The sequence below is a fragment of the Prionailurus bengalensis genome, chromosome C2, assembly GCF_016509475.1.
Source record: "Prionailurus bengalensis isolate Pbe53 chromosome C2, Fcat_Pben_1.1_paternal_pri, whole genome shotgun sequence".
Lineage (NCBI taxonomy): Eukaryota > Metazoa > Chordata > Mammalia > Carnivora > Felidae > Prionailurus > Prionailurus bengalensis.
Genome location: NC_057350.1, coordinates 7,718,355 through 7,733,985, shown reverse-complemented (window position 1 = coordinate 7,733,985; position 15,631 = coordinate 7,718,355). Strand labels below are relative to the sequence as shown.

The 15,631-nt window shown below is 50.0% G+C and overlaps 1 protein-coding gene across 1 annotated transcript in view; it reads right to left on the bottom strand.

Annotated features, from left to right (window-relative positions):
- Positions 1–15,631, bottom strand: part of KCNJ6 (potassium inwardly rectifying channel subfamily J member 6) — a 267,408-nt gene that overhangs the window by 182,481 nt on the left and 69,296 nt on the right. The window contains exon 2 of the mRNA XM_043593602.1: positions 5,440–5,491. Coding sequence (XP_043449537.1) covers positions 5,440–5,464 — 25 coding nt within the window. The 5' untranslated portion in view covers positions 5,465–5,491. The remainder of the gene's footprint in view (positions 1–5,439; positions 5,492–15,631) is intronic.

Sequence of the window (15,631 nt, the reverse complement as noted above, 5' to 3'; positions counted from 1 at the left end):
CGTGTGGCTGTGTCAATGTGTGCCTGTGTGTGCGCGAAGTGGCAGAAATGTTTTGTTAGCAGAGCATGACCTGGCCTCTCCCGACACTTTCACGGCCGCCCCATTTGCACCTGCGAGAGGAGGGGACCCTTTTCCTACGAAGGGGACCCTGACCAACCGAAGCATTCCCTTGACTCAGTACCTTCAAGTCTGAACCCATCACATCAGTGCCTCAAATCACCCTTTCTCCTGCCCGGTGTTCCCACCCGGCGGGGGCGCTGGTGGAAGCTTCCGCCAGTTTCCTTCCCGAAGCGCAGAGCCTGGGTAGCGTGCGCACATCCTTCCTCCTCCTCTCGGTCACGTCCCCGGTCACGGCCTCTTTCACACACTCAGGTCCATCCTCGACGGCGGCCCCAGCTCCCGTCTGCCTCTGCTCAGAGTGCCGCCCCTCACCCCTTCGCCCCTGGGAGACACCTGAGCTGCGCCCTAGTCCTTTGACGATCTGACTCGTGCCCACGTGCCCAGCCATCTGCTGTCTTGCCACCCGGGCTCCTCGCTGAGCCCACATCAGTACTTTGCTCTTCCCTCACACCTCTGTCCTCACACCTCTGTCCGTCCCTGTGCCGGGTGCTGGGTGCCTGACACTCACATTCCCATCGGCCGCCTGGTGGCACCGCCACGCCCTTTGGGTGCCTTTACGATGCACATGCGCGCTGCAAGTCCGTGGAAGGAGAGCTTGGCGGGCCATCCGTCCCCAGGCTGCACGCTTGTCCGGCAGCCTCTGCCAGGCCCCGACTCCGCACAGCGGCTGGTGTCCCCTGCCTCCCCAGAACGCCGCGCTCGGTGCGGCCAGGGACCCTGTTTTCCCGCCTTCCCCCGCCTTAACACGACGCCAGGGTTAGGACAGCGTCTCCACACGGAGGGAAGAAATGATTAAAGAAGCCACTGCATTTGCACGGGGCTGATTCAATGTGCAGTGATTGTAGCTGCTTCTCCCCCTTCATTTCTTCTGACACTAAACGGTTTCCGATCTAGACTTTGGGTGGCGTCTTGCATCCCGGAGGGATCCCCTCTGCGTTGATGCGGACGGCCGAGACCTCCAAGCACCCACAGAACAGGCCCCCGGCTCTGGTTATGGGCGGTGGGGGGAACCACCCAGCCCCCTCGTCCTCTGCGCCGAGCTGGGAAGGAACCGTCCTGGAACGCTTGGGGGCACAGCTGACGTTCAGCTGTGTCTTTGGGAATAACAACGAGGGGCACTCCTCTTTCCTGTGCAGGTGTGCCCCGGAGAGACAGCGGGGCGGCCGGGGTTGGCCTTGCGGCCTGGCAGAAAGGCTCCTGGGGAAGGACCGGAAGGGATCCTGTGGCTGGCAGAGGGAACGCTCAGGGCACGTGTGCCCGAGAGACGCCGGGCAGGTGGCAGCAGGAAGCCGAGAAAGTCAACCCCTGCCAGCATTTGGAGCGAGCTGCGGCCGGCCTCGTGTACCATTTGCCACCGCGGTCACGACCGAAGACGCGCGGCGCTGTGGGGAAGGAGGCAGAAGTGTGACGCCAACGGGGTGCTGGGTGGGGGGCTTTGGAAAGGGGCCCTGCGTCCTGGAGGAGGCGTCGGGGCCAGCGTCCCTACCTGTTCCGGAACCCTGTAACCCCCATCACGGTGCTCAAGACGGATATTTGGTTATAATCTACGTTATTCACGGACCCAGGTCGTACGGCTCTCCACCCCCTGCTATATTTGACACGTGCCCTGGAGCTCGAGGTGTGGGGAAGATGCACCAGCACGCATTGCCCGGGAAGTGAATTATCTACAGGAACCCACATAAGCACAGCCTACCAAGGTAGCTCAGACAGACCATGATCCCAGAGCCCCCAGGTCATTTGCACGCCTTTGGACATCTCCAATCTGTCACTGTCTGACTTAGATTCCAGCGGCTAGGGCAGACCCTGCCCTCCCCAACGTCATCTCCAATGACAGCGCGGTGCAAGATGGGATTTCCTCGTCTGGGTCACCATATGCCGATTTATAGACGAGGTTGGCAGTCCCCCCTGGGTCAGCCTTTCAGCTTGATTTCACTTAGTGGCTGGGGTAGGAAAGGGCCGGTACCCGAGGGGCAAGCTCGGAGTGATCTCTTCCAGTGTGGGTTTTGTTTTGCACCATTTGGAACTGGGCTTCTGGTGATGTAAATATGAGTATATCCGTTTCCCAAGGTGCAGACACAGATTAAAATGTCAACAGGCAGTGGTAAAAGAAATCAATAGCCTTTGAAAGGTTGAAAGTCCACAGCTGGTTAAGGCCAGTGTGCAGTTTCCTAATTTTAGACCGTCTGTGAACACCTCTCCGTGCCTCCTTTCCTTTCTGCCTACTTGTCTTCTTTTGCTCCTTGTGATTTTGTACCTTTCTTCTGGGCCTATTTTCATATATATTTTTTTTCCTGGGTATTTTTCTCATGTGAACTTTTGCTGTCTCCCTCTTCCTCCACGGCTGATTTTTTTCTTTTCTCTATTTTTCTTTTTCCTTTTCGTGTCCCTCCTCATTTCAACCGTGCGACATAAACACATTTTGAAAAGTCATCTTACTTTTATCAAATAAAGTTTCCTTTAATTAAACATTTAAAAATCTGCTAACATGGGGCGCCCGGGTGGCTCAGTCGGTGAAGCGGCCGACTTCGGCTCAGGTCATGATCTCACGGTTTGTGGGTTCAAGCCCCTTGCCAGGCTCTGTGCTGACAGCTCGGAGCCTGGAGCCTGCTTTGGATCCTGTGTCTCCCCCTCTCTCTCTGCCCCTCCCCCGCTCACGCTCTGTCTCTGTCTGTCTCTCAAAAATAAATTAAAATAAAAAAAAAAAAACTGCGACCATTTCTGTGTCTTCTGTTTGCCCTTTGTTGTAAAAAAATTGAGACACCGCATAGGCTTTTTTGAGGTGGCGATTAATAGCCCCCGGAAAAATATATTCCTTCTCCCTGCTCTGGAAGATGAAGAAGTTACCTATCTTCATTACAGTATTTGCATATCCATTGATCACATTTGGCCCTGTATGGTGACAGGAGAATTGCAATCCCATTCTGGTTCAACACAGAGATGTTCTCCTAACCAGATGGTTTTCGCTTGGCGGTTTAACAAGCAAAGTGTTTACTGACTCTGAAAAACCATTCAGTGCATTGTGTCCTGGGCATTTGTGGTTCTGTTTATGTCCCTTTTCCCCAGTGGCCATGGATTTGATGTTCCCATCAAATGCATTGTGTCGTAATTGTATGCTAATTCTTTGCTTAGCCTACGGATAGAATCTCCCTACATAATTATGTATTTATTTCCTTGTAGATTTCCTATGTAGAATCAATGTATAGCTGTGTACAACATTATTCCTGAGTTTAGTTTTGATGAAATGTTTATTAGTGTTGACTGCACGATTAACTTTCATAGCGAGTGCCTACAAGAATTCTGCATTTTTTATAGTAGTGTTCTTTACCTCTATAAGGCTCAGGCGACTGGACTGTTGGGTGCGATTCCAAGATCTGTTCTCACTCTTTAAATTTCCTTGTGTGTTGAACATGTCCATGTAATCGTTTTCACAGAAGAATGGCAATACCCTTTCATCTGCCCCAAGGGTTTGGAATTCAATTTTTACAGACTTCTCTTAAGCCAATGGATTCATAGATCAAAGTCATTAAAATTATTGCAGAGGTAACCCGGAAACCGAAGCCCCACAAATCAGCAGTCCAGTGGGGGGCTCTTATTTAAATGCATCTGGATCCCACAGAGATAGAAAAATTAAAACACCTTTATCAGAAATTGTGACCGTGTCGAAAATATTGACTCGTATAGCACCCTTAATGTTTTATCTACGATTCAGTTAGACTAGTTAAAAAATTCACTGAACTAGAGTATCAACTTCTAACACGGAACTAATTATAAAAACTATTAGCATCACAACTCACACACAACACCATCCAGTTCAATTTGCCCCCACGCTCAGGACTCCATTTGTTGATAATGATGCTGGGTTCCAGGCCATCGATCCTTCCAGCATTCAGAGAATCTACGGGTCTTTTGTGCTGGTGACTTTGGAGTTAGAGATTAGAACGAAATCTGCAAACGTGCTGTGGATCGTGGATCAGCTGGTGTTGTCCACAGTCCCTGCATATTCTGACCACATAGGTTCGTCAGTTTTGGGACGGTACTGGCCACCTCACTCTTTCCTTCTAGGTCTGAGAAGAGTGCATTCCGTGACTTAGCTCCTCTCCCTTGCAGAGAACCAATTTGCGGTTTTTCAAACCAAGGAGCAAATGCTTTGCAATGTTCCAGTCTGCAAGACTACTGTCAGAAAGACGGGTGAGGCAGAGACAGGGCAGGGATGATCCAGAAATGAGTGTAAGAGAGGCGTGTAAATGCTGGGGGTGGCTGTGCAGTCCCCCTGTGGAGTCATCATTTACATGGTGAAATTAGCATGCGTTCGAGATAAAGGAAATCAGGAAATTAGGGATTTGGGGTCAGGAATTAAAAAATTCAATGTAAAGAACACTTTACCATCATTTTTTTTCCGGGAGGGGGTACACTTTGGGGGATGAGGATTCATTGACTATGCTACAGAAAGACACATATTTTAATAGTCTCATGATTTAGGAATAGTCGAAGGAGAAAGCAGGGGCCAAGATAAATGTGGGCAAGATTAACGCAGGTCGAATTTAATAAGGTGTTCATGGCCCGAATGATGATGGAGAAGTGTCTGCAACCTTCCCTTGTAACTTGAGATGTGAATTCTATCACCAGGACAATGCACATTTCCAAAAGGGGGAAAAACCCCCGCATTGTCTGTTTATTTCATATCCACGCGTTCTTTAATATTTAAACTTCAATGTACAAAGCCACGTGTCTCATTTTGCAGGAGGAGGTATTATATTAATCCCTCTTTCCTCTTAAAAGTGCTTCGTGTGTCCCGTTTATCTAACTTACGCGCTTAGAGCCTGATACCACTGATCTGTTCCAAACCTGAATCATTACCAGTTACTTCCGCATCAAACACCCCAGTTTTAAATCCTCGAATCTGAAAATTCGGAAGCACACCGGAAAGGTTTAACAACGACAAGTCATTCTTTCTTTCTTCTCTTTCCATAGGCTGATGATCCAGCCTATGGAATATCTGCCCATAAAACGTGAGCTGACTGTACCTAAACCTCCGAAAAGCGAGACTGGAATTATGGTGGGTCCCGACCCGCAACACAGACCTACAAACAAAACCCCATACTGGGGTAACAATTTCAGCACAGAGTTCAGTCCCACACAAGACGACTTGCAAGTAAAGCACCTTGTAACAGCAACACAATCCTGCCTACGTGAAATAGACCTCGGTGATCACAAGAATGGACGAGAAAGACAGATAATCACAAAGCAATGGGGGTTTTGTGTGACTTTGTGGTTTTCCATTTAAAACCAAAAATAAAGAAGAAATTTCCAGTTACTCACTCATGGATTCCGTCAACCTGGCCATCGCTGTAGTTTCTTCTTTGTGCTTTTTCTGGAGATGAGAAGAAAAGACATTCATGTAGAAGACACCTCTGAAATGGGAACTGACACAAAGGATCAGATACAGCTCTCTTTCTTTCTTTTCTTCCTCCTACATTAGAATTTGGTCACCGGTGATGAACCGAATTTAAAAATCTCATGTTCTGGCTACTACATAATCAGTCACCGAAAAGAGACTTTTAGGGCATTAAAAAACCTTGCCATTGCTCTTGGAAGGGAGTGTCTGTCACACCGATTTTGGATATATATAATTGGTGACGCACGACCAGTTTTCAAAACCTCTCTGACACTGGATTTTTGACATCCATATGCCAATCTTTGCTTTCTATTTTCTCCTGGTGAAGCTTTTTTGGTATTTTTGGAGCTGGTATTTTTGCAGTCATTTGATTTCTTTTTTTTTTTTTTTCTCTAAAAGCTAAGTAGATTTTACACATTTTTCCTTTGTCTTACTTTTTTGAATTCCTGGGGTCTTTTGAAAGTGATCCCTTTTGATGGGTTTATAACCATATCTATTTTGGGTTGAAACTTTTTGTTTCAGCTGGGATATAGGTTATTACCCACTGAGTTTGCGAGCCAGAATGATACATACATAAATGGAATCTGTCCTAATTGAAAAATTACTTTGAGCTGTTAAGAATAATGGTCATCTCGACTGTAAAGTTCTCTTCAGTTTTTTCAGATTTCTTGAATTTCCTTGGGTTTTTAACATGTGCAGTAACTGAAACATTGGCCATTGTTTTATTTTTGTAGCCTGATTCTTTTCCTGAGTATGAAACGAATACATGCTCATTATTGAAGAGCTCCAAAAATACTGAAAAATTATAAATCAGAAAATACAGTTCTCCCCCAAATCACCCCCCCCCCCGCCAGAGGAAAATCACTGTTTACACTTTGGTGAAAACCTTTTTATTCCCATTTCTGTACCTATGAAAATACGCAGATACGGAAATGTAATTCCTTTTTTATAGATATAAATATCTACACCATCCGTACAACATCGTCAGCTACTTTTTCCCTTAACACCACATCCCACATCCTTCTAGGTCAGTGTGGTAGACTACAGCACATTGTTAAAAGACTGTATAGCATTCATCGTGGATGAAGGCACCGTGATTTCTTCAAGCAGATTCCATTTAATTTGCTCACAAGTTTCCACTATTTTATAAAATGCTGTGATGAGCATCCCTGAACTCACACCTTGGTGCACCTGTCCTGTTAACTACTTAGGACAAATCTTAGGGTTAGAATTGTTCAGGAAGTAGGAGTACTAAGAATTTTGACACATATCAGTTGTCCCCCCAAACGCTGGATCTGGGAGTGGATAAAAGTATTCATTTCTGGGACACCGGGATGGCTGAGTCAGTGAAGCGTCTGACTTCAGCTCAGGTCGGGATCGCACGGTTCATGGGTTCGAGCCCCGCGTCGGGCCCTGGGCTGACCGCTCGGAGCCTGGAGCCTGCTTCGGATTCTGTGTCTCCCTCTCTCTCTGCCCCTCCCCCGCTCACATTCTGTCTGTCTGTCTGTCTCTCTGTCTCTCTCTCTCAAAATTACGTGAACATTAAAAACAGATTTTTTAAAGGCTTCATTTCCTTACATTCTTGCCAACTTGCCCATAGCATGAGAACATTTCCCCCCTCAATCTTGGCCCAACTGATAGGCGAAAAGCCAAGTTTCTTGTTATTTTCTTATTGTCCTTATTCCTTCCCTTCCCTTTTGTTTCTGAACGACCACAGCGTTCCTTCACGTGTAATCAGTACATCATGGACTCTCGGTCTCACGTGGTCGTGCCCCAGCCCCTCTGCCATCAACATGTCGGTTCCTAGAAGCCAACGTGGCATCTATCACTCCCCGTGGCCCTGGGAGAGCGCTGAGCAAGTCACAGCTGCTTGGCTAGCGCTTGAGTCGTCGCGGCTCAGGTGCTGGCACGCGGCTCACAGAATGATTATTCACCCTGCTGGCGCCACTCTTCCCAAACTAGAAGAGTCCGCTTTCAGTGTCAACAAACCACTCTGTACATCGCAAGTACGCGTGATTTTCAGGAGGCCTGAACTCGCGGCCACGCGATCGGCGCGCTGCCTCTTCCTTAAACTGATCGTTGCCCTTGAGAACAGAAGGACCCGGGAACCGAGACCCACCCTCCTACCTGCGGGGGCATCTGACCCACGATACGCAGCCTGCCGCGTGGTTGCTGCCCGGATGCGGGAACGGCCTGACTATGGAGAGGCTAAGAGTGTCAACCGGGGTAGGTGAAGGGAAGCTCGTCACGGCTCACAGGGATGGGCACAGCGGCTGCTTCAAAGCGGGCCCACTCCAGCGGTTGCCGACGATTTGTGCATGTAAGCAACTCCAAGGTGAGAATTCCATGACGATCATCCGTGACCTGTAGGACAGGTCTTGTTCTGCCTCCGCCTGCTCTGGGTTGACGATCCACGACAACCCTGCGCCTAGCTCTGCTGTCACCCCCCCCCCCCCCCCCCCCCCCGGTGACACGGTGCCTCCTGGTATCGTGGTGTGTGGCCTGCTTTTCCTTCATTCTCTGGCTCCGTGCTCCTAGGACCTCACCCTGGATCACTGCTCACTTCAGCTTGGCCCTCCCGCGATGGCCCCAGTGGTGAAAGTCCCCAGAGCACCGGCACCCAGATGCCGGGCATTATATCCTTCTGAGGCCCTGTCAGTTTCGTCCATCTTCCTGTGGGTGGCACCACCTTATTCTTGGGACCCAAGGACCCTGCCACCTTTCGTACCTGGTCCTGCTGGTGGGTCGGCCTTGCAGCTATTTATTTTGAGGGAAGGAGGGAGACACAGAGAGAGAATGAGCAGAGGAGGGGCAGAGAGAGAGAGAGAGAGAGAGAGAATCCCCAGCAGGCTCCACACTCAGTGCAGAGCCCTACGCAGGGTTCGATCCCACGACCGTGAGCTCACGGCCTGAGCTGAGATCAAGAGTCAGAAGCTCAACAGACTGAGCCACCCAGGCACCCCACCCCCTTGCAGCTATTTTCACTCAGATGTGTTGGATGTCCCAGTCCTGGGGAAACCAAACACTGCCTGCATCAGCATTTTTCTCCTCCCTGTAGTCGAATGGAAACTTCTGACACCAAGGGGGGGAGGGGACCTTAGAAACCCTAAATTTAGCTCTCTCAGTTTGACTCATCCATATCATAACTTATGCTGGGAATCATGGCATCTGTTTCCGTGTTCAGTGGTTCAGTCGTTCTATGGGCTGTCTTCAAACTCCTGTCCCGCCCGCATTATCATCAGAGGGCGGAGGGTTGCACCTGCAACCCCGCTGAAGCACTGACATCCCACTCTCGGCCCCCAGCAAATCCTCCACCTCGTCTCAAGCTCGGAGTTTCCTCCAAACCAAACGTTCTGGTTACCAGCCTTACGACACTGGAGAGAGGTTTAGAATTACGGCGCAGGAAAGCTGGAAGAGATTCTTTAAGAGATCGTCAAGTCCAACCCTGCGGGGACACAGTCGAGGAAACCGAAGCCCCTGCCCAGAGCGGAGTGCCATCGTGAGGGTCTCTTCTCCTGGTCGACAGCCTCTACTCCCCCAGAAATAGGAAAGGCCACCGCCCGCGGGGATACCGAGACGAGAGCCCTCACCCGGCGACCTCGGTGTCACGTTGGGGTTTGGGGCGTTTGTCTTCTCTGTGTCCCACAACAATATCCCTGATTGTCTACAGACGGCTGGTGACCGGCTCTGACCTCTCCGTTGGGCTTCTGTTAGGCACTGGACGACTCCACCCAGATGCTCAATGGATGTTCCAAAGCAACCTGCCAAAGCTCCTCTGTCCCTCACACACTTCCGCCAGCCCTCCTACCCGGGCTTCTTTCTCCATTTTCTGCCTTCGGTTTATAGCATCACCACCCACGTTGCGCCTAAGCCAGAAGTCTGAGAACACACCTCCCTCTCCTTCTTCCACACCCCCAGTAGTTCACATGTCTTCAATCTAACCCCCCTTGGCTGCTACCTTTTAAAGGGACCATTAATGTTGCTTCCACCTGCCTCGGGTCGCACCTCAACACCGAAGGGCTTATCCTGCAGCAGCCCCGGGGGTCTATCTAAAATGCAGACTTGACCCAGGAACGCCCAGCTCGAAATCTCTCAGACTTGTCTGGCAAGTAAGCAGTCAGTCCTGGTCTTTCAGCCAGGGCCGCTTGGCGGGGATGGTTCTGTCCTCCACGCTCACTCTCTTGTTGTAGCTACTTTCCTTCCCTGGCCATCGCTGTTCCTTCTGCCTGGACACCCCAGTTTCCATTTCCTCTTTGCGCCCCCAAATTTACCCCCAAGAACTCCACTGGACACAAGTAGATCTGTGCATTCCCCCCCCCTATTCTACTGACCACGTTTCCTGACTTTTACTTCTATGCCTGTTCATGCTCCAATGCATCCTTGTATCACACCGCATCATTTGTGATGGGGGTAAGAGATTCCAGAACCTTTGGGAAAGTCAAGTCCCGCCTCTCCGTAGCCTCATCTGAAGGCTCCCACCAGTGCCGCTGTCACGGCCAGGACGCACGCGTGGTCGACCAGAAGTCTCTGTTACTGAAAAGCCCTGTGGTCCTGAGCAAGTCATTTTATTTTTCTTGGCCAGCATCCTGGGTTTTCTCTTTACAGGCTGGTCGGCTGTTCGCTAAGGTGCCCCCAGGACGAGGGAGCCATGTGAAGAGGATGTCTATAAGTGCTTAGCTTGGGAGAGGGTGTGAGTATTGGTAATATTTTAAGATTTAAAAAACAGATGTGTTTGCTTTAAGAATTTTCCTTACGAAATATCTTTCTTCCGGGAAGCAAGAGTTTTGATACTGGGGATAAAGAACAGGTTTACCCCTTGTAAAATGAAAAGAAAACCAGAAATGCAGGCATCTGTGTTTTGGCCTGAAATTTTATTGTTCTTATTTACTGTGTCTGTTGTGTTCGCATGTTCTTATCACTTTGAAAGAGAGAGAGAGAGAGAGAGAGAGAGAGCGTGAGTGAGAAGTACAGAAGGTGGAGAGTCCAGGAACAAACCTAGGTCTAGAAAGCTGTTGGCCTTGGCTTTGCCATTTCTTAGCCAGTTCCCATGAACTTCTGGGAGCTTCAGTTTGCTCATCTGTAAAGTGGGATAGATAGTGTCTCTCTGTGTTTCCTCGCTCACAAGCCCGTTGTGAGAAAAATGAGAAAATGTGTGTTAATACACTCATGGATTATATCCCTGTGTGTGAGCACATGTATGTAATCATTATTCCCTTTGGCTATCATGTGAGGGCTGAGGGTTATGGTCTGTTCTTGCTATTTGAGGGCGAATAGTGTCAGTGGCTTGTGGCCACGCACCTCACATCCCCATTTCCAGAACCTTCCACCAGAATACAAGGTTCCTCTTGGAAAAGCTGAATTCTTTTGCTTTGGGAGCCACTCTACTTACGATTGTGTTGTCATGCATTTAATGGAATAACAGAAACACTTAAAGTTTCGAGGAATCATGATGACGTGTTGAAGCAAAACATGCCCACAGATACTTGAAAAAAATTCTGTCTGTTGTGTTGAAATCACGTCAAACCCCTCAGGTAGAATATAGGCCCTCAGGGATAGTGGGGATTTAGTTTTCTTATTGTTTGTGTTCTTTCTGCTATACCTGGGGATGTAAATAAAAGCTCAACAGTTTTATTGGTGTGTGTGTGTGTGTGTGTGTGTGTGTGTATGTGTGAGAGAGAGATTTATGCCCACACTCCTGTTTCAGCTGAGGACTGCGTAGCTTTCTGCTGGGACCATGCCAGAGATATACTTCTCTCTGTCTGACATGACAGAGAGGTTTTTAATGAGGGCAATTATAACTGAGTCTAACTGTAGCTCAAAGCTAAGCCTAAGAAACTGTGTGTGTGTGTGTGTGTGTGTGTGTGTGTGTGTGTGTGTATGCGTGTGTGCATGGGGGCGTGGAGGGAGGCAGAGAGAGTCATATGGGCAAAGCTTTTGGAGAAGGTGGAAGGGGGCTCTTCTGCCCATGCCAGGGGCTCCCTGGCACCCCGGGCAAAGACCTGGCGGGGCTGAGCAACGCCCGTGTCTTCAGTGGTGCTAACTGCCTCGCTTTCTGCTCCCCAGAAACCGAGCCGTTATGGATGAGGGGGAAAACTCATCATAGTTGATATATTTCAAACCAGTCATATTTACATCTTGGGTATTTTTATCTCTCTAAAATATGTCCTTCTATTCGTCACCAAACTGTGATTTTTTTTTTTCAAGTTACAACTGTTTGAAGGAACATTTATATCAAGGGGGAAATCATAATGCTATTTTATGAACTTGTGTCCTCAACTGGACCTCCCCTCCAGGTGAAAGCTGAGGCCCTCCAATCTCCCATCTTGTTCTCAGGGTTCTCTACAAATGCGCCGGCTGTGGTCTCCAGCCTCAACGTCCCTCCCCCCTCTTTCCCGACGGGATGCCACTGCAGGTCACGGGGGGGGGGGGGGGGGCTGATCTAAAAGGACATCCTCAAATAGCCAATCAAATAAGTGCCCTTATAAATGGTACCGTATATATTGTCTTGAGTAGCCACTAAAATATAAAGGCGGGGGCGCCTGGGTGGTGCAGTCGGTTAAGCGTCCGACTTCAGCCAGGTCACGATCTCGCGGTCCGTGAGTTCGAGCCCCGCGTCGGGCTCTGGGCTGATGGCTTAGAGCCTGGAGCCTGTTTCCGATTCTGTGTCTCCCTCTCTCTCTGCCCCTCCCCCGTTCATGCTCTGTCTCTCTCTGTCCCAAAAATAAATAAACGTTGAAAAAAAAAATATAAAGGTGGAGGATGTAAGAACCACACATCAGCTCTTTGTCAGCAGCATGCAAGCACGGTTTGGGACAATAAAAATCGTAACCCCTAACATTTCTTTCCCACTTAGTATCTAGCCTGGCGGCGTGGAGAGCGCATCACTGGACCATCCCACTGGATTCTCACAATGGCCGCACGAAATGGGCACTGGCGTCCACACTTTGCTGATGGGGAGGTTGAGGCACGGCAAGGTTGAGCAAATTTCCCCGGGCTGCACAGCTGGCAGAGCAGCAGAGACAGGTGTCAGGCCCAAGAAGTCTCCCTTCTGCACCTGCCTTTTTCACCTTGGGGTCGCCTGCGTCCCTAAGAACTAGTGACCGGGAACCGTGTCCCCAGGAACTAGTCTCCCAGAGCTAGCTTTGCCAGAAGCAAAGCTGCCAGAGCTGGGGCCCGTGGTAAGGATCCAGGTCCAACATCCTCCCTAGACTCACCCGTTGCTTAAACATGGATCGCTTTCCACAAGGTGGGCACCAGATAGAACAGGAGGGAGACGCACGTAAGGAAGGCTCTGTATGTGCCTTCAGGGAGCCTCCAGCTTAGTTCAGGAGAAAAGACGTGCATATACACCAGCCGTAGTACATGGTATTGAGGGGAAGAGAGTTCCAAGGACATCAAAGGGAAGAGGGCGCAGGGAGGGAAAGGGGGGGAGGAGGGAGAGAGAACAGAGAGGAGAGAGAAGGAAAGGGAGAAAAGAGAGAGACAGACAGACAGACAGAATGAAGTTCTAACCCACGGGACGAGAACGGGCTCACAGAGGAAGGGCTGCAATGTGCCAAGAAGAAAGGAAGAATCATGAGGGAAGGGGAACAGCGAGGCAGAGGATCTTAGGTGGAGACACGGCACAAGGAAACGTGGGGGAACCCGGTGCCTGTGTAGCAGGTGCCTCGTGTGGCAAAACACGAGAAGACGATACGGGGCTGACGTTGAAAATCAGGGTGCACGCTGTGAAGGGCTATGGTGCCGGATGCCGTGATGCCAGGCTGAGTCACTCAGGGGGGAGATTTCGGCTGGGGCTGGGGTGGTGCTTGAAGCTGCGAGGGGAGGACGGGGGCCAAGGTCTGAACCTCCAAGAGCACCTTGGGGAAACAGTGCATGCTCTTTCCTGGAAACCAAGGTGCAGAGGGGTTTGAAGAATTAAGAACTTGCCCATCAGAAGGTGATATAATTTTACCCAGATAGTATTCCTCCTTGATTCATTCAGTCAAGGCTCCTACAGTGATCTCCAGTTTTCATGGTTTGGGGTGAAAAACCCGGAGGGGACTGTTTGAAGGGGGGCCATGCAGGATGTCCTTGGGGATACAGCCTCCTTTGCACAAGGTGGGGAGGGACACTGCCCCACCCAGACACCCTTTCTAAGGCCCCTTCTGTACAGGTCACCCTGCTGGGTTCCTGATGAGGACATCACCGTGGTCACGTTGACCAGACTGGCGATGGCCCTAATGCACTGAGGTAGGAGAATGTCATAAAAAAATGAAATCAAACTCAAGGTTGTGCTTGTACTAAATCCCCTTCATTCACCTGGGCTTCGGGATGAGGGCTCAGGTTGGAAGAAGGGGTTTGGAGGACGTCCTTTGGTGCCTCCTGGGAAGCATGGACTTCAGGGACTTCTGAAGGTTGAAGGGCCAACAGTTGGGAAACTGGTGGACCCTCCAGGTGCGGAACACCCCCAACCCCACCTCTGCCTGCGTCCTCCCCTGCTTGAAATTCTGGGGGCCAACCTCTAGACTCCCAGCACCAACATCTTAGCAACGTTTCCTGAATGCCCAGTGTGGTTGGTTTCTTTGAATAGGATGAGTGACTCATTCCTCCTTTCCTAGAGCTCCTGGAAATATCATAAAATGTAGGGCAAGCATTATCCCCAAAGTCATACCAAGAAGTTCCTTTTAAAGAAGATACCGAGCCAGGCTGCAGAAGGGCACAGAGGATTTCTAGGCAGCGGAAGTCGGCAGAGCCTGTAGCCGGCAGCCATCGGGGGACTTTTTCCCAGGCAAGCACTCCTGCTTCTAGGAGGCGTCTCTGCCAGGGTCAGCCCCAGCCTCCCCAGGACTCAACTGCCAAGGGCTGCGTCTCGGAAGCAGCAGGGACTCTTCTGTCCGTCTCTCATCACCCAATCCGTTGCTTCTCTCCTGGGTCAGCAGCTCTCAGAAGGTTCGTTTTGCCTCCAGCGCCATCTTGCAGGAAACCTACCCCTCACGGCGGCCACTGCCGCTCCTACCTGCCTTCATCCGAGACACAAGCTTTGCTAACCCCTCTCTGTTGACCAGGAAGGGTGAGCAGATGCCGTATTCTTTCCTTCCTTTTCCCTTTACTCTCCCGGTTGGTCCACAATCCAAGTTCTGGGCCCGTGGAGTCGCAATGGCCGGTCTGCCCTCCCAGCTCTGTTCCATTCCGTGGTAGGTCAGCACCTTCGCTTCAAAACCTGGCCTCTACGTACTTCTCCAGGAGCGTTTCCCACCCCTCCTCGCTTCTAAACTATCCTCCAGCCAAAGGAGCCCCTTTAGGGACCTGAACACATCGCATGGGCTCACCCCTCCTCCTGCTTTCTCTGCCTGCACAATTACCCCCTATTCGTCATTGAGGACTTTGGCGCAGGTGTGTTTGACATTGTCCCCGACTGTCCCTTTCTTAGTGTCCGCTCTCGGCACCCCAGCACCTGCGCGTGCTTCTGTCACAGGACTTCTCATTTCTGGACCCGCGGCTGTCAAAACAGGGCACCTCAGAGGCAATACTCACGACAACTTCAGGAACAGCTGGAAAGCAAAAAAAGGATGAATCCCTTTGTTTCCAAAGAAGAAAAAATAAAATCCCGAAGGAAAACTAAAATACGAGTAGGATGAATAGGGTTTGTTTCCTTGTGTTGTCAGGAGTTTCTGGACATGGATTGCTCACTGATGATTTGTACAGAACATTCCAAAAGGGTTTCTGCTCCGGGATGTGGTGTGATGAAAGGACCTATGAAGAGCCGTTCCAAAATTGTTTCGGAGACGTGGTCCATTCAAGGAAAAAAAATCCCTTCTGATCCCTTTTATTTGTGATCGTATGGAATTGTTTCTCTTATTTGATCAGAGATGGGCGGAGAGGGTAGCGGTGGCGTTCACGAAGTAGGACAGGACAGTGACATACTAATAATTGGTTAGTTACTTTGACATATACGGGATGTTTAGAAACGAATCACCTGACCCGGCAGATTGACTTTGTTTTAAGGAGTCATTCAAGTGGTGGGACCGACATGGTCACTAGAAGGCCTTATGTTTGTCTAACGATGCAACGCTGTATTAAGGAGCCCTGTGCAAAGGTACTGTGGCAGGATCTTGGTTACACAAAGAAAGCAAT